At 45.5% G+C, this 18,458-nt stretch overlaps 1 protein-coding gene across 5 annotated transcripts in view; it reads right to left on the bottom strand.

Moving 5' to 3' along the window:
• ROR1 (ROR family WNT receptor 1) overlaps positions 1–18,458 on the bottom strand; it is a 122,835-nt gene that overhangs the window by 14,842 nt on the left and 89,535 nt on the right. For 3 of the 5 annotated variants that reach the window (XM_015870819.3, XM_085511889.1, XM_085511891.1), the window contains exons 3-4: positions 16,000–16,287; positions 14,372–14,402 (exon numbers count right to left, since the gene is read on the bottom strand). In XM_015870819.3, coding sequence (XP_015726305.1) covers positions 14,372–14,402; positions 16,000–16,287 — 319 coding nt within the window. Of the gene's footprint in view, positions 1–14,371; positions 14,403–15,999; positions 16,291–18,458 lie in introns of all 5 variants that reach the window. The other 2 variants (XM_015870818.3, XM_085511892.1) reach the window with 1 other exon arrangement.

The following is an 18,458-nucleotide window of genomic DNA, read 5'->3' as shown; positions in this document are numbered from 1 at the left end:
CATGGACACATTGCTGGGGGCTGCCAAACATTGTGCTCACTGCCCTGCTCACTCCTGGTCAGGGATTTGGGTGCTGGAAGGCGGCTGTAACCACAAGTGGTTCTGCTAACCAAGGGTGGGCAGCAGTGCGGAACCCAGAGTTTGGAAGCTTAATGAAGTACAATTCCCACACAATTAATCCCTTGGCAAGGATGCACCCATTCACAACTGCACGCTTTTTTCCTTTCTTTTTGTCATTGTACAGAAATTTTACAGTGTCTCTATCAAAACTGTTGATTTTTGGAAAGCAAAAGCTGCCTAGATGAGCTCAATACCTGTGGTCATGAGCTGGATTTAAGCACTGACCAAAACCAACTAAATCATCTGGGACGTTAGCCTCTGGGATTCACTCTTTTTCTCCTCTTAAACACTCTATATAACAGCCCCCTCCCCCCAAACTCCTCCTGCACAGCCCATGGCCCCGTGCACAGCCCAGGCTGTGTGCTGGCTCGGCAGCTGCAGCTGGTTAAGGAACGACCCTGGTAACAGCGCTTGGATCTTTCCTGGCACATCTGTTACATCATTATTCAAGATGAACTGCAAATCATATGCTCGCAGTTAGGGAAATGGCAGGAAACTTCTCGCACTCATGTTTTGTTTGACAAAGCTATTTTAGGGTTATGTTTGGAAGGTCCGTTCGTCCAAGTTTTGAGATGCAGGAGAAAAAAATGTAACATGTTTTTGAAGAGCAGTCAGGCAGGATAAGATTACAAGCGCTAAGCGTTGCCTCTTGTAGCAAACCTTTGTGCCGCACAGCCAAACACTCTCCCTCCCCATGGACTCTGAGGGAGCCGCGATGATCTCACATACACATCCCTTATCCGCCGCTCATCAGGCATTAACCTTTAGATAAGGAGGGCCTGACGGAACCCTCACTGGCTGTATGCCATCATTCAGCTGCAGCCATTCTGCAGGAGGGATGCCAGGCCACAGGAGTGATACCAGGCTGCAAGAGCGATACCAGGCCAGGGGAGTAATACCAGGCCATGGGGGCCGTACCAGGCCATGGAAGCCACAGCGGGGCACAGGAGCCAAAACAGGCCACAAGGAGCGAAACTAGGCTGCAAGGAGCCATACGAGGCCTGTCTGACGGCGCCTGGGTGCAAATGAATTGGACCAGACCACACCCCATCTACATCCATCATCATGAGACAAATCACGAAGGACACGCTTAGATTGAATTCTGTCCTGTGCCAGACAGAAGTCCTCAATATCAAGAAATTCATTCCTTACTTAGTCACGTGAAGGAGGTCATTTACCTTTCTGTGTATCTCCTCCCCACAAACTGGATTTCCTCCCCCACAAAATTCACAGAAAGGTGCACCTTTGTGATGTATTTTGAAAGAAAACCAAACCCCAGCAACTTGAAATGCAGCAGAAATACAGTAATATAGTCAGGGTTCAGACACCTTCCAAATGGCTTCATCAGGACATTAAGGGCTTTATTCCCCAATATTTAGCTGCCCCTTTATAGGCATAATGGGGCCTCAGAGTGAGTGTTCATGCAACTGATACCACAAGAGAAGCTCTCTTTACATCAAACGCATGGCAGAACCTGGCTGTAATGTATAAGGAGCTGGGTACTCCGACATGTGCTGCTCTGAGAAAGCAGCAGAGAAAGGGCACTTTGAACCCCTGTGATTAGCAAAGAGTGAGAATAATAACAAAGTTTTAAGTAACTCCTTTTTTGCTTGCCTTACATTAAATCTCCTTTGTCAGGTGTCCCTTCTCTTCTGGAAAAACAAACATTTCAGACTTTCCAGTTTGCATTGCTAACGAATGATTCCTGTCTGTCCCACGACTGCTTACTCATTATCAACAACTGAAGTTATTCAGCAAGAGAGTGTGTTTGCTGCTGTGCGATACCCACCAGCTTCTGCAGCAGGACCGTTGTCTTCCAGAACACACAGGAAACAATGCACACTCATAAATTAACGTATCTCAAATGAATACATTTCATTCAGATCAAAATATACTTCTGTGGTACTAACACACAGACCGTTTCCATAATGTGGGCAAGTAAGTTCATTTTCAAGCTAATTTTCCCATCTACAGATTATTTGCTTTCTCTCCCACAGAAGACACCCAGACATCCTATTCTCCAGCGACGTGCCTTACAGACCCGTTCCACTCCTTGCTAAAGCTAATGCAGATTGCTCACTGTCCATAGGGCCTCCCTACAGAAGTCAACATCCCACTCTTTCCTCTGCCTCAGGACACTGCATACACAGCTCTGAACTATTTATTTACAACTGATGCTAAATCTTGTGTGGCACCATGAGCCAATTCTGAATGCTACAAAAGGAGTTTCAGGACTCCTGCAGCCCATTTTATCTCTCTCTCTAACCTTTTCCTGCTCTACCTTATTTTCTTAAGGCACAGCTTCTTTTTTTTTCTCTTCTCCTCCCTCCCCTCTCCTTCCTTCTAACATTTAATTTGTCTTATGTGACTCAAGTAGGTCTTTCTTCTGGTGACCTAATATTTTAACCTTAAGCATGATGAAAAACAGACTTCACAAACCTGACACTTGAATTAAAAGTGAAACACATGCCTCAGCAGAAGTTAATTAAAAATAATACATATAATGTTAGCTTGTTTAAACTATTATTCGACCAAAAATTTGCACCCATCAATAACTACTACAGCCTGCAGTCGCTACAAAAATAAGAGTAACCACCACAAGCTTAAGCTCCTGCAAAATTAGTCATTTCACTTCTACTTTTACTTCATGGAGATGCTGGTGAAGCTGCTGAGCTCTACCCATGGGGTGCTGGGGCACATGCAGTGTGAGGGCTGCCTGCCCATGGGCACAGACCTCAGCACAGCCAGACCCAAACACAGCGCTGCTGGATGCCTGCTCCTATAGCAGACAAAGCTGCAGGTAACCAACTACCTGTGCAGCCACGTTGCCTTGCTCCTCTTGATGTGGTAAGTCCAGCCCTGAATGCATACACATCCCTTCTGCTGGGCTGAGCACTTCAAAGCAAACACACTGGATGGAGAGAGATTATGTGGAAAAAGATGACCTGACATTCCAGACTCCTTTTAAAAAACCTAGTGGAAAACACATTTTTCTACAGGGCTTTCTTAGGAATCCTGTCAAGGTACGAAGGCAGCGTTTTTCCCTGCCAACGAGCAGTCTGGGGGGTGCTGAGCTGATGAGCATAATGCTGTGCTTTGGCTGGGGGTAGCTGGTAAAGCCCAGACCATTTTAAGCAGCTAGTCTTATTTGAAATAGTTGGTCAAGTTTAACAACTGTGAAAACATTTAAAGTTCACATAACTTGCAGGTCTATCATAAATTCTGCTACTGACAGACACACATAAATAGAGGCTACCCAGCTGGGAATAGCCAGTCTGCTTTAAAGGGTACCATGAGTTATATCGCACCGAGAATGCCTTCTGAAAAAAGATTGCTTTCATGATAAGAAATTCATTCTTAAGACAACAAACACGAGGGAAAATATGCTTCAGTGAAAATGAAAATCTGTCCATCCACTCCATAAAGGTAACAGAATAAGGCAGAAGGAACTTGTTTGCTTTCTTTAGGAGCGTTATGCCCCACGACACAGGCTGCACAGAGCAGAGTGAAGCAGTCACTCTTCAGTAGGTGGGCTTGGGACCGGGAGATTCCTATTTCAGTTGGCCTTGAGAAGGACACCCAGCCTAAATTACAGAGATCCTGATCTGAAGAAAGAACTGCATGAAAATGGCAGCTGCCATTACTTGTGGCGGTAAGTAAAGAGGAAAACATGGCTGATTTTGCAAGGCCAAGCAGTTAGAAACACTGCCAGCTTAAAATGTTTGTCCAGGGAACTCAAAGGAAAGCCCAGCTCATTTGCAATAAGGTGTTTGTACAAAACATGTGAGATAATGCCACCTGGCAGTTCATCTGCAGCCAAATAGCTGCTATTCAAGGGGAAAGAAACCACCTTCCTGCTTCCCAAACCAGCACCGTTTCTTCTCGCTCAACTGGCAGAAGAAGAAAAAAGATGAAGCTTTGCATTAGAAGTAATTACGCTAACCTGCAGCCATGTATGGATTGCAGAATTCTAAGACAATTTGCAAGCAACCTCTTCTGTACTTTGACATAGAGGATGTTTGGAGCCCTGACAGCACCCACTCCTGGGTCAGGTCTCCTTCCTGCTCCCATGCTCAGCACAGTGGGCCGAGCCATAGCACACAGCATTGCAGCTGTAATGTTGAAATTAACTGCTATCGATACAGTTGTACACACATTGTAAATGGTATCAATGCATTCCCTCACTGAAAAAATATTATGTCAGATAAAAGTAGCTCCAAAAAACTGTTCCTAAAGCCTTGCTTAAATAAAGTCTGTCCTGGCACACTTGCAGTTGCGCCTTATCAAATCTAAGAGCTGTATTTTATCTCTGAGTGGGCGAAATGCTGGTCTGTATCAGCTCTAACTCCTATCGTGTTGTGGTAACATAAAACACGTGTTTCACAACTGCAGAAAAAATTAAATGAGGATTATGCCAAACTTCATCTAAAAAGGCACGTACACACACAACCCATGCAGCAAGGTGATTTATGCATGCTGTGCACGAGAACCCGAGGAGACACCAGTATTTGTATACCATTTATGTTCCATTTATCCTGTTGGGGTACTTCAGTTTGGCATGATGGTTATTTGTCCGCTTCATCCCATAAAAACATCTTCTGTGTCACAGGTGGGGTAACATTTCTGTGCTAGTCACACTCAGAAGAAGACAGAGCAGCTCTGCAGGCATCCATAGAGCTGCTCTGGCTTCATCCCCATCAGCTGAGTCAGAGACTCTGGCTCAGTGGCAGCTCCTGATGTCAGTTATGGCCTCCAAACCAGCTCCCTGTGCAAGCAAACATTCCCCAGATCACTCCTCTGCATTTCTCATTGCTAAAATCACAGTTGCTCTTGGTATCTTTTCTTCACTTCAATACTACTTGCACTGAAGTCCCAGTTCTCACCTGCTGGCTGTGCTCAGGCACCTGCATCCATAGAGGGGGACACACTGACACCACCAAAGCTTCAATAAATGCTAAGAATTGCCTCGAGAAGCAGAAGTCCCACCTGGAGGACTCAGAAACCAGCTCAGCTGCAAGTAGTAAAGAAAAGGACTTTGCCATGCTTTTAGTACTTCCAGATTAAGAGCTTCTAAAACAATTCATTCTTCCTTCTTGCAAGCTGGAAATCGTAGAACCACTAGTAATAATGCAGATAAAATGTAGAAGTGAGTTACATAACTACCTTCTAGGAAGGAAACTTAAGATAGCAGCTACTGAAATCCCATCTTTTCAACACAGTCAGCTCAAGAGAGCTTGCACCCGGGCTAACTTCCCACTGCTTCCATGGCGCCTGGAGGCTTTGGCACTGCAGCACACTGCAGCGTAACAACTGAGGGGAAGAAAACCTGAGTGCAGCCAGCCTCATTAAGAGCTGGTTAGATGGAGGACTACAGCAGAACCTTCTCACCCCTGACACCCCAAAAGCGGCCGTGAACCTAGGATGGGGACCACTTGTATGCCATGCTTCTGGATGGCACTGCGGCAAAGGATGTGTGCATTAACCTCCAGCAAAATCATGATTGAGAGAAAATCTGTTGTAAGTACATTTACTGACACAAGACATTTGCCTGGAGAGCTATGGCAGGTAACGTTTGCAGTTTGTTTATGCTTAACACCGGCTGTGGTTGACTCAGGCATCAATAACAGCATCCAGCTCCTCACGGCTCAGATAACTGCTTTCCTGCCCCACCGAGGCAGCCACACACGGATTTTCCTGTTAACAAGATCAATAAACTTGACACATTCTGAAATCGATGATTAACTCCTTTTACAGTATTTGAACTTGCCTGGGGTTACTGCTTTGAACAGCCACGGCCAGAGTGTCGTGCGTGTTTTCAATTATCAGGATAAATAACCTAACGCCTTACAATCTTCTTCCTTGCGCTTAATGATTTTGTGATGAAGTAAAACAAATTGCAACCAAGTAGGCAACTACACTCAGGCAGGCCTTGCAGTGATCTTATCTAGGCAGGAAAACCCCTTCTGAAGGTTTTATACTGCACGGCAGGACTGAAAGCAGCGTGGGTCAAACCAGGTTTACTCCCGTTTGTAGTGTTTTTACTAGACTGAATAAACACTGGAGCCAGAGCTCCTGCTGCAGGCTGCACAAACCCCAGGTAAGCCCTGAAGCTGATGCTGGATGATGGACGCATCCTCACAACGCTGTGCAGCACCGCGAGCTCAGCATGTTTGTAGGACTGTAATTCATTATCATTATCGTTATTACCATTGTTATCGTTGTTGTTGTTATTATTTCTCTTGAATAATTGCTACCACGAGCAACAGGAGCTTTCACTGCTAATGGTTTCAGTGCTTCCTTGTCACTCAGTTTCCAGCCCAACAGCAGCGAGCTGAACAGAAACCTGCACAAAGCTTTGCCCTGTGCTGAGCAGCTGCACGCCACTGGGACCTGATGAACCTCCAACAGATCTCTCACTGCTCCACATCATCACAAACTGAAAACATCAGGAGGAGATTTGTTGAAGGAACAGCAATGGGAGTTGGGCACTGAAGTACAAGAACAAAACATGAAAAAGATATTTTCTCACTGAGGTTTTACTACCTGGTTTTGCAGAATATTTTGTTACAACCACAGAAATATTACAAGCCTTGAAACAGGATTTCCCTTATAATTAAAGGCCTTACAGCACAGGAGAATCTCACCGCACTTTGGGGATGACCTCAGATGTTAACTGGTTGCTGAAATGTTTGTTCCTTCTTTCATCCCTTCCACCTGACAGACTCCTACAGCTGCCAGATCCCAGAGAAGCACCCTAAGAACATTCAGCCACCAGCAGCTGCGTGCTTCTAGGTAAAACAAGATGATAAAACACTTTTAAGCCCAAGCCCCATGGCCCTCCTGTAACACTGAATTCTTATGCTGAATGTCCAGACCAAAATGGAGAGCTTTCAAAGGCTGGGACTGGGAGGGAGGAGGCTTTGGTGCTTGGGTTCCATCTCAAAATTGACCCCTCCATCCCCAGAACAGCAGTACCCAGCTCTCAGAGAGGAGAATGGAGAAAAGAGCAACAAATGCTCAGGGCAAGTCCTTCCCAAAAAGCAGCCCAGGACAGGCTCTGTTAGCCAGCACCATAACCTGACATGGGCAGGGAAGGGTGAATGTCATTGTTGCTGTACTATGGTCCAATCTTGCCTCCAAGCCTTTGGGCTCAAAGAAATCCTTGTAAGGCATTCAAATCACCCCTACGATTAGAACTAGCTGAGACTTTGGATGGGAACTGTCTTAGAAAACATCATCTCTTCTGCAAACTGGAATGTGTCATAAAAATACAGTGGTTTGGACAACCTTACCACTGCAATCTTCTAGCAGCTCCAGAAGGGGTTTCTGGGTTAGAGGGAACTTGGCCACAAATCTGCTGTTGTTGGGAATGATCACAAGGGAGACGGGGTCTTCCTCCCACCCAGCGGGCACTTGCTGGGCTGGGGCTGTGCAGCACTTCCTAAAGCTCTCAGCTTCATGCCAACAATGAATAAAACCAAATACCAAAGTCCCAATGTTGTTAATCAAGATTCCCTGTTACCAACTAACCAGTCCTGGTGGCAGCCCTACCATGGAGCTTAGCAGCATGGGTTGGCCATCCCAGCATGCGCTCAACTCAGGCCATCCTGCCAGCAAGTTCAGTGGGAAGAGGGCCCTGGGGAACACGAAGGATCTATAGCATTAACAGCAACAATACTTGGCTGGTCTGACTACTTGGTTTAACTCACAAGACTCGGTTTATTAACAGACTTAGTCACACTGCCAACTGTGCATCATGATCAGATTTTTTTTTGCATCAGTTACAGCCGGTCCCCACAAACAAATAGAACTCCCAATAAACAGAGCTCCCCACAGGCTGCAGATAACTGGGGGAAGGAATGCAGCTTTTCCACTTTTCATGACTTTTTTTTCCTCCCATTCTGTTGCCAAACAGAATAAAGAACCTTCAAAATGACCCTCACTTCACTCATTTCAAATAAATCAGAAAAGTAAGCCCACAGCCTGTAACTCGGGCTCAATTTATATAATTATAGGATTTAAGTGTTTATATAAACCAAATTTTCTAATGATTCATCGAAACTCCTTAAAGAAAGAAAAGTTTATCCTCCTCCTGCACTTTATGTCTCAGTCCTTCAAGGCTTCTGTGTGTTCCTAAATCCATTCTTTGGCCCCGCAGCTCTCCTGGGGTCCTGCCACAATCCCCGTGTTCAACATCATTACCAGCCGTGCAACTGGGTCGTATCAAAGCCTCGCAGGAATAGAAGCACAAACACTCTTTAAATATTATCTGCAGCATTCCACAAAGGCTGTTTCTATACCAAACATTTGTTTACATACGTAGTTGCTATGGGTGATACCAAACAATAGGGAAACAAAAACAGTTCTTAACAGTGCATTGTGTTTTCCTACATAGTATAAGAATGCATTAGGTAACTCTGGCTCCTAATGTCCAAGTCATAATGCACTGTGCTCCTTTCTCTCTCCCCACTTAAAAAATACTGTGATTAATTTGTTTTCAGATAACACAGCCATGTTTCCATATCGTGCTATACCTTTCCTTCAGGCCTCTTGAAGACAGAAGGGCTTTCTGCTCTTACTAAACGACAGGTGGAACACTTCAATTAAAATAGCTAATAGCGTTTATCAGGTACCCTTTCAAAAGTGAAAGGCACTAAATTAAATCTCACTCCAAACTCCAGGCCAGCTTCTTTACTGCAGATTCACCACAGCACAACAAACTACAGCTTCACCCTCCCATTGATAAGAGCTGGGCAAAGAACTCTGTGGCACAGACCTCCCATTTTTGCAGCACTGCTCACATGAAAACCTACAACAGCTGATGCACAGCCACAGCCAACAACAATAACCCATTAGCACGGGTGTTGGGCTGGGCCCCCAGAGCCCAGTTCTCTACTTCATTACCACACACATAAAATCTTGGGCAAAATACCATTGGTGTCAGTCCCAGACAGGGGGACCAGCATGACTTCAGTGGCATCTGAACCATCACAAAGCAGTGAAGGCGACCGAACACACCTTCAATCTTATTCTGGCTCAGCTTCACATATGTGGTCTGGGAGATAAGAGAAGGTAAAGAGGCAAAGGAGCCTGGGGTTCGCAGATAACGTGTATATTTAGCTACATAAGTACCCTGAAGTAGATAAAATGCACTCCGACACTAGCTGTAACCAATTCATTTAATACCAGACATAAATACAGCACCCTAAATGCAGTACTACATTCACCCAGAGGTTTCCACTTGATGTTGGCTTGCTCAGGGGTGCCCAGGAGCCTCAGCAGCCCCTACCCCACCAACCCCTGATGCCACAGGAATATCACCAGGAAAATCACAGGGGAGGAACCAGGGAGAAGGTGAGACAGTGCCCAGCAGATAAGTGCTCAGATCAAAGACACAGCAAAGAGCAGCCCTCCCTGGAAACACTTCATTTCCACAACCAGCAGGCCTGCAGCAGCTCATTTGGCTCTCAGACCCTGGCAAAACCACGAGGGTATTACTTGCAGTCGAGTGAAGTAATGCAACAGAACATAACGTGGTTTCTGTCAGCATCAGCCACTCCAACTTCATCTTCACACTGCACAACTGTTGTGCACAAATGTATTTATATTGGCCTCCACATACAATATCCCACTCAAAGTCTGCCCTGTGGCATCTGCATCAACACACACCAGAGCTATAGAGGAGCCAGCCCCTAAACCTGTGGGATTTGCATTCAGTCCTCACTCAGCAATTCCACAGACACCAAAAGCAGCACTGGTGGCAATGATGGCACAGAAAGCTGTTCCAGCACTGGGGTAAGCGTGGGCGCAGCGGGCAGCAGCAGCAGGGCTGGGCTCAGGATGCTCTAAAGCAGCTCCCTGGTGAATCTACTCTTTCCTCTTTATAGTTTTTGGGATCTTTTTCTATAAAATTTAACTTCTCAGGTCAAAAGAAGCCTCTGTGAGATGCTCAGTCAAACACACAGTTGGCCAAGTCTCACCTGGATGCTGGCCAGCGGTTATGTGTTTTCTCACTGAAGAGAACCATGCTGACATCCAGCCACATGGAGCCACTGTACAAAAGATCTGTTCTACTAAAAATCCCAGATGTGTTTAACTGAAGGAAAAAAGAAAAAAAAAGAAGGAAAAAAAAAAAACCCCATAAAAATCTTAATCACTGAAAAAGAGGATGGGAGAATCCTGCGGGGGTTGTGGTTTCACAAGCCTTGCAAGCTATTTCTGGGAAGCACAAACCCCATTTGATTTTATGAATCAAATGCCCCTTAAAATTACAGCCCTCTCCTCTTTTCCTCCTCTCCTCATTCCGAGTGGCTAAATAAAGAGCAAACAATGCCATACTTTGCTTGTGTACAGAGAGGTCCCTGCAAAGAGTCGGAGGGCAGCCCCGACACCAGATGCACTGTCTGCCAGGCAGCACAGACTGCACATCCCACAGCAGCAGTGCTGATGGAATAGGCATTTTTGGCCTTCAACACCTAAACCACGTCTCCTGAACTTACAGAACACTTCTAAGAGGAGCTGTGCTTTTCTTCCCATGGCTCCACTGCACTAAGGCCAAAAGCCTGCCCTGCCAGGCGCTGTGTGTCACCTGCAGGTTAAGATCCTTCAGAATGTGCTCACAAAACAACAGATTTTGTGCTTTCTTTGCACAGCTTCAACACAGAGTTGCCATTTCCCTGCACTCTTCCCACTGAACTACGTGCAGGATTCTTCCTGGAGCAAGCAAGAGGAGTTCAAGGCAAGCACAGAGCATCGCTCCAGGTAGTGGAAACAATGCACAATAACAATTGTGGGGAAGAACTGAATGCACAATGATTCTCCAGGCCAAATGATCCCTATTGTTACACAGGATTTTCTCATTGCCTGGAATCTGCTGCTCTCAGCCCTTTTTCTGCAGCTCCTGAAGAGACCTGAGGTTGGGATATACCCTGCTGCGTCCTTAAAGGACCAAACCTTGACAAACGTGTTTCAAAGCGACATGAAGCATCAAAACTTCGATACTAAAAATAAAAGTGCTAAATTAGTAGATTTGGCCTTTCACACCAAGAGCCAAGTAGGACCTGAGTTACCAGCTGGATGAGGGGCCCTGGCTGCTGCCTGCTCTGGAGGTGCCCTTGACAGCCCCCACTTCATGGAATCTATTTCAGCCCACAGGGCTGCCCTGCTCTGGGCACACAGCTGGGCTGTGCACAGCAACGTTCACACTCTGCTCCCTGGGTGCCTGAACAAAGATAACGCAACAATTTATTTATAAAGCGGGAGTGTGGTTTTGCTAAAGAAAGAAAAAAAAGAGAGAAGCGTATTTACGCTGCGTTACACATGGAGCAGCAGAGCACGTCAATGGAATGCAGCTCCTCAGCCCTGCAGATAAGGCTTTAAAGCTGACCTTTACCAAACACCAGAGAGCTGAGGGAAGGACACCCTGCTCAGCCAGGCTTTGCACTACAGCAATAGTTCGCTCTCTTGGCTCCCCGATGGATGGCGGTGGCACGCTGCTGCTGGAGCTCCTTTCATTTGCTTCAGACCGGTTTGCAAAGCAGACATTTGGCTCTGAGTAACCACAGCAGTGTTTGAGGAGAGCAGCAAGAATAAGGATATAACACAGACGAGAATTAAGCTGTTATCTCACATGACCTGTCTTCTTTTCCAGAAGTTATCTGTGTAACCTTTTTGGTTTTTAAGCTACGTTTGGACCATCTATTTTTCTGCCACCACAAAAGTGCAGAACTCCACACCTATAAATTATACGAAGAAAAGTGCGGAGCCTATGGACTTTTTATAAAACATGATCCTCCAGTTCAATCTGAAAGGATTGAACAGAACCTTCCTTTCATGGTAGACTAATAAAGACACCATGAGAAAAGCACAGCCACCAAGGATGCCCACTACTTGCCATCGGTTTGGTTGGCTGTGAAGAAAGTCACTCTGATAAGGCACTAACAGTGCCAAAGTGTGAGTCCTGCAGGGAACAGTCTTTATATTTGAGAGGTATTAACCTCTTCAAATAAATCTTTTCGGACATAAAGCTGACCAGAGCTGCCGAAGATGTCAGACACACACTTCACCAAATTTCCATTCATTCCAAAGCCAATACCTTGTTTGCTAGTTAGCATGAACAGCATACTACCCATGACATCTCCAGATATTTTTTGCATGGAAAGAACAGCAAACAGCCTTCCTCCTGCGTTCCACAGCACGTAATTTCTCTCTGCAGCTCAGTTCAATCCAGCTGGAACTCGCCAAGCGCTGCTATCCATGAGGCTGTTGCACTCATGCCACTGGCAGCAGATACAAACCAGGTTCATAACGACCCACTGACATTTTTTCTACTCCCATTTAGTACGAGCTCCAAGTTTATCATTTCTCTCTCATAAGCTTCTTCCTGATTCTCTTATTTCACAGATTAAATCTGGTTAGCTTCTACAGGAATGTAAACGTTCCCCATTCAGTAAAGCAGAGATGCCTGCGTGTGTTTCTTTGGTTGTGTTACCCTCCAATGTTTAGAACAATGAGTCCTCTCATTAGACAGACCCACAACCTCCCCGGGTAATGAAGTGTGATTAAATATCTTCCTTGGTCACAAATTTTAAAGGCACGATTGTAAAGTGGACTGCTGCAGAGGAAGACTCACTTTATTTTCACCTTTGCACGTCTCTGTGCTTGTACCCATGTATAACAATGGGCAGGGCAAAATGAAATCCTGGATGGAATCTCCTTAAAGTCAATGTAATGTTTGATAGGGAGCACTCAGAGGAAAAAAAAACGGGAGTAGTTTGTCTGTTCCTTTGTAGATGATGATGTGCAGGCATCGCCACAGAGCTCAGCCTGACTCTCACTGAATTAATGGGAACATTTGCCATCATTTCTCTATAAATGGGTGAGGCTTTTAGGGAAGAGACAAATTGCCACAAAGAGAAACTGGAAAAAGGTTCCCAAAGTAATTTGGTTTCAAAAAAACCAAACCCGACCAAAGGAACACAAGGCACAAGGCAGCCAAACCCAACCAAACCAACACAAGGCACAAGGCAGCCCTCAGCAGCCCAGACAGCAAAATCCCAGCAGAGCTCCTTGTCCTCTGTGCTCACACCGCTCTCCTACGGGTTTCTGACAGCTCTGCCTCACCTTACAAATTTCAGTAACTCCAAACTTGGCAGAAGCAGACGCCAAACACACACCTTCTCAAATCATTAACAACATCTCCCAGCTGCTCAAGTGCACAGCAGCCTCCACCTCCCACAGTGTAGTGCAGCTTTGCTCCCCACAGCACCGCATTCACAACCAGGGCTCTGAGTGCCTGCAAAGAGCTCTCCTTCCTACACAAACCCAGTAACTTCACTGCAGGTACCTTCAAAAGACAAAAGCACATTTTATAGCGTTCCATTAGAGGGCATCCTAGCATGTCCTTTTGTGGTCAGATGCTTTCCCCAATTTATACCCTGTGAATGATCTTCTATACAGACAGTCAGAGACATTCACAGCTTCATCACCAGGACAGGCGGGTTTTCAGCATGACTTCACATGTGCAAGGTGTGAATAAGCTGGACACACAATTATAACATTAATGACAAACTTCTGAACAGCTGAAGATCAGACTTGAAAATAATGGGAGGTTATAACTTGAGCAAGTTTGGTCACATATCTTAAAATGAGACTGATATATTCTCAAAGCCTACCACTGATAGGAGCTCCAGTGCCAAACTTAAGGTGGCAACTGCTCAGAGCCAGCAGCAGGCTGTGGGCTGCAGGACAGAGGGAAGCTGCTGTGAAAACAGCCATTACCAGCACCCAGGTACCTGATCTTTAAGGACTTTCCTAACTGCTTACTGATGCAGTTACAGATGGACACAGATCCAGGTTCTGCCCATCACGTCCATTAAATTAGCAAAAATCCCCCAGGTAGTAACATCTGCTTAGTCAGATATTATCCATATTGGGCTGTGACTGTGAAGATTGGTTTCACCTCATACGGTGTGTTCTGTATGTACACTGAAATCAGTTCAAAGGCTGAAGGCACCAGGGGACCTAAAGGAAATAATACTGGAAAATAAAAAGTCTTGCTTAAGAAATAGGAGTTGACATGATAACATGAAAATTTATCTATGAGACAGATAATTCAGTTACAATAAATTATGATCCTATCTGACTTGAAGTGGAATGTAAAAGTGCTTCTGTCACAGAGAATGAAAAATGAACTTCTGACTGCTGAAATGCAAGATTAATGAATCGACTTAAGAGACATGAAACAACTTACGATGATCCTGGACTTGCTGTTGGTGGGGGACCTGGAAAAGTGACAGAAGAAAAACAGTGTGATGAGTTATAGTGAGGTAACAAGCAGGAAGCTTTTCAAAACCTTTTAAAAGATAAAAGTAACAGTCTGTCATGTTGGACGTGGTTTATGTAGTTAAACAGGCAAGTCTCCATTTCTCAATAGCAAAGACAAGACTGTATCCTGCAGCAGTGACTGTCTGCAAAATGCCGTAGATAAGGGTAATAAACAGCTGAGGGACTTATTCTGTAATTCAGCTGTGTTTGGGGTCAAGACAAAATAGGTTGCAGCAAACCACAGGAGGCTTGTACAAGAGCATGTTAAAACTGTAAGTGGGAGAAAACAGCATCACTTCCCCCTATCAATCTTCATTGTGTCTCAGGGTATTCATCCTTGGCCTGATTCAGCAGGCGTTGGCTGACAGCGTTTCGTTGGTGGTGCCTTTGGCGTTTATAATTTGGCAAATACTGGACTGGTCGAGCTGAATGCAGTTCAGCAGCACAGAGCAAACTGAAGAGTCAGCTGCAGCCAGTTTAAGAGACGTTCACAGTAACGAGCATTTGCTCTAGAAATTGAGTTGCAAGATTAAGTGTTGCTCCAGTCAGCAAACCACAAAAAATATTCTGCACTTTCTACAGTAGTGTCTACAAAAGTGCCATTTTTCAGATAAAAATATCCTAAATTCCAGATATAAACTAAAGAACAACTACTTTATAAGAAAATCTGATGATCAATTTCTTATTAGGATTTAGAGATTTGTGACGAAAGCCTCTGGCACGTATTGGATGCATCATTCCCTTTGTGTCGCCATGAGGACTGCCCAGGGTTCCATGCAAGCATCCTCACCTCGGTGAAGTACTGCACTGTGAGTGGAGATGGATAAGTTGCACAAAACCCATCTCATGTCTGGAATCACCCCAGTCATAAGACTGTCTATGAAGGCAATCGCCTCAATATAAGCTTTGAAGAAGTGCTTATTTTATCTGAAAGGTATATACGTATCACTAGAGGGCCTACATATAACATTCTCAGCTCCACCTCTAATCTTCTCCAAGCTGCAAGCCAAATTACTCACTTAATAGAAGAAGAAGAGGTTGCTTGGGCACTTGAAAAAATCACAGCTTTTATCATCTGTTCTGAATCCACCCAGCTGGTGTATCAATGAAGACTGCTGCTCAGTGGTCCCTATTTATGCCCTGGTTCTATTGGACTTTTGTACACTAAAGACCACCATTACAGCTGGCATAATGGGCATCTCAGCTGAGCAGTGACCAATGCTGCTGAATGATATCATTCCATCATAGAATTATATCATAGAATGGCCTGGGTTGCAAAGGCCCACAATGCTCATCTCCTTCCAACCCCTGCTTTGTGCAGGGGTGCCGACCAGCAGCCCAGGCTGCCCAGAGCCACATCCAGCCTGGCCTTGAATGCCTGCAGGGTCAGTGCCCTTGTTTTCAGTGGTTAACACAACACAGGAGTTGGACTTGAAGATCCCACTGATCCCTTCCAATCTGGGATATTCTATCACTCCAGGAACTTTGGTCTCAGAGTTATCCACGCTATTTTCCTAAGTAACACTTCAAACAGCTTCAAAGGGGAAAACTCACCAAACTTGACAAACAGCACACCAGTCGTAGAAACAGTCTTCCTGCCATTTGTTGCAACGCACTGGAAGTAGCCGGTGTCGGTAGTGTCCAGGTTTCTGATTCTCAGCCGGGAGCCGTAGCTGGTGGCGCGGAAGGAGATGCGCCGCGGCTCCTGGACCACGGGAGCGTCGTTCTTCAGCCAGCGCACGGTGGGCGGAGGATTGCCAGAGACCTTGCAGTGCAGCTCTGCGGTCTGGCCAAGAGTGGTGGTGATGTTGTTCATCGGCTCGTCGAGCGTCAAGAAGTAATCTGCTGAGGGAAAAGAAACCAGGGGAGTTAAAACATCTGGATCGGGAAGTGTTCTTTTAAAGAACTCTCCTTCCTACCTTCGAAAGGGAAAGGAAGGAAGTGGCTATCGGGTTTAACCAAAAAACTCTCCTTGTTAATTCGTGTTTCAGGGCCAGCACAGCAAGAAAAGGAACAAATTTTGCTATTTTCACTACACTTTAGTCATCCTATCCATCTCCAAAGCTTCTTTTCCTTTGTACATCCATAGATTTTCTCCACTTTCTCAACATCATCCTATATTTTTCATTCAACACAGAAAAAAGATGTAATGCCTCTCCTCTGTTTAATTCACTTTACCTTTTCATTGACCAGTAATTGCAAAAATATCCATTGTAAATTCAGTCACTTATTTTATTGTTTGCACCTCACACATCCTCCCCTGCACCCACAAAATGTACCGATGTATGAAATACACCACTCAACAACAAGGGCCTCAGAGCCATTTTTAATGGAGCTGCAGAGCAGTGCAGACAGCACCCGTGCTGTGAATGGCTCTGCGAGCACCAGGAGCACAGATGAAGGAATGGGGATGGTATCTGCCAGATGAAGGCTTTCTTCTCAGTCAGTGCTTCCCCAGTGAAGGGCACTGAAGTTTAATCTGAAATAGGTCTCATGATAGGTGCGAGCAGAAGATCAAGAATTCTTTCGTTTTGTTAAGACAGAGAATGTTAAATCACAATTTCACAGAATTAATCTCTTCTAATCCATTCATGAGCACTGCCTTCTCCTGTCAAGTGCTATTTTGTTCCACTTCGGTCAGGAAGAAGGCCATTCCTAGTTAACTGTACTCAGCATTTAATTAAACCCTTTAAAGGCAGAGAGCGAGATGGATTGGGTTTGGGGAATGGAATACGTGGGCTTTCATCTCGGTGTCACAGGTTCAAACCCAACGTGGTCATTAGTGGGTAGAGCCCATTAGCAGTGCTGGCCATCTCAGTGGGGCGGCCAGGCAGTGGGAAACCCAGGGCTCTGCTGCTGTGATCTGCCAGCGGGACTGGGAGGTCGATGAGGCCCATCAGTAAGTGAACCTGTGCTGTGCTGCTCGAGCGGCCACGGTCGGCTGCATCCACTGTTACCTGCAGCAGCAAGCCTGCCTGAAATTAGGCAAAAGATCCCCAGCACCCAATAAAAACAGCTTGGCTAAGTACCCTGCCCAACTAATCCACTTCCCTGATTACTTATTTTAATCATGTCTTCGCTGGGTACTCCCTTCATTATGTCTTGTGAGTATCAGTATCTCTCCCCTTTGTATTTAATCTCCTTAGCGTGTGAGTTCTTACCCTGGATTTGCACAGCACTGAGTGCAGCACATCCCTGTTCTCCCGAGGTGCTGTCAGGATAAGCACTAAGCACAAAGGAGCTGCCCACACAGCTCTCTTCCACTGATCAAGTTTGTTAACAGACAGGTATGAAACTGGGTGAAATCATACTGCTACCTGTGCTCCTATGGACCTGGTTAGCTAAAGCCATGTCTGGTGTCAAAGCAACTGAGTGGTGAAGGCAGGCCACGAGCTCAGCATCCCACCCGGGTGCCAGGCTGCTCGTTACCTCTCCGGAGCCACTTTTGCACCGCTAAAAGCATTTCTGATTTGCACCTTCACAATCTCATTGGGAAGCATCATCTAAATCAGCACACATATTCTTGGGCTCTTCACACAGCCTGTGCTTAACAAAGTCACACTAATCACATGGAAGTGGATAACCACACTTAGTGATCCAATACATTTCTGCACCACAGTCCTTTATATAACTCCTGATTGTGTTTCAAAGATAGAAGTTCAGACATCTTCAGTGCAATATGGACAGAAGACAGAACGGCCTCAGGCCTGTGATGGTCTTACTGACAACCAACAGTAAAGAGTATTTTTAAAAGCCCTGCGGTGTGCAGAAGGATCAAATAAAGGAATAATAACGATGTTGGGTAGGATATCAAATGCAGGAGAAGGATTCAAAGTACCACTGCCAACAGTGAGGCAACGGGGAAGAATGGCCACTACAGCAAGAGCTATGGGGCAACTTCTCTGCAGGTACCCACAGAAGCAGCCTCTGGTGCTAGGACTTCCCACTCTTCCCCAAGTTTTCTTTGCCTTCTCTGCAAGCTGCTACAGGAACTTGAGAACAGAATGCACCTC

Source organism: Coturnix japonica, chromosome 11 (assembly GCF_054131305.1).
Source record: "Coturnix japonica strain WE chromosome 11, WE-NBRP24, whole genome shotgun sequence".
Lineage (NCBI taxonomy): Eukaryota > Metazoa > Chordata > Aves > Galliformes > Phasianidae > Coturnix > Coturnix japonica.
This window is presented reverse-complemented; position numbering and strand designations above follow the sequence as displayed.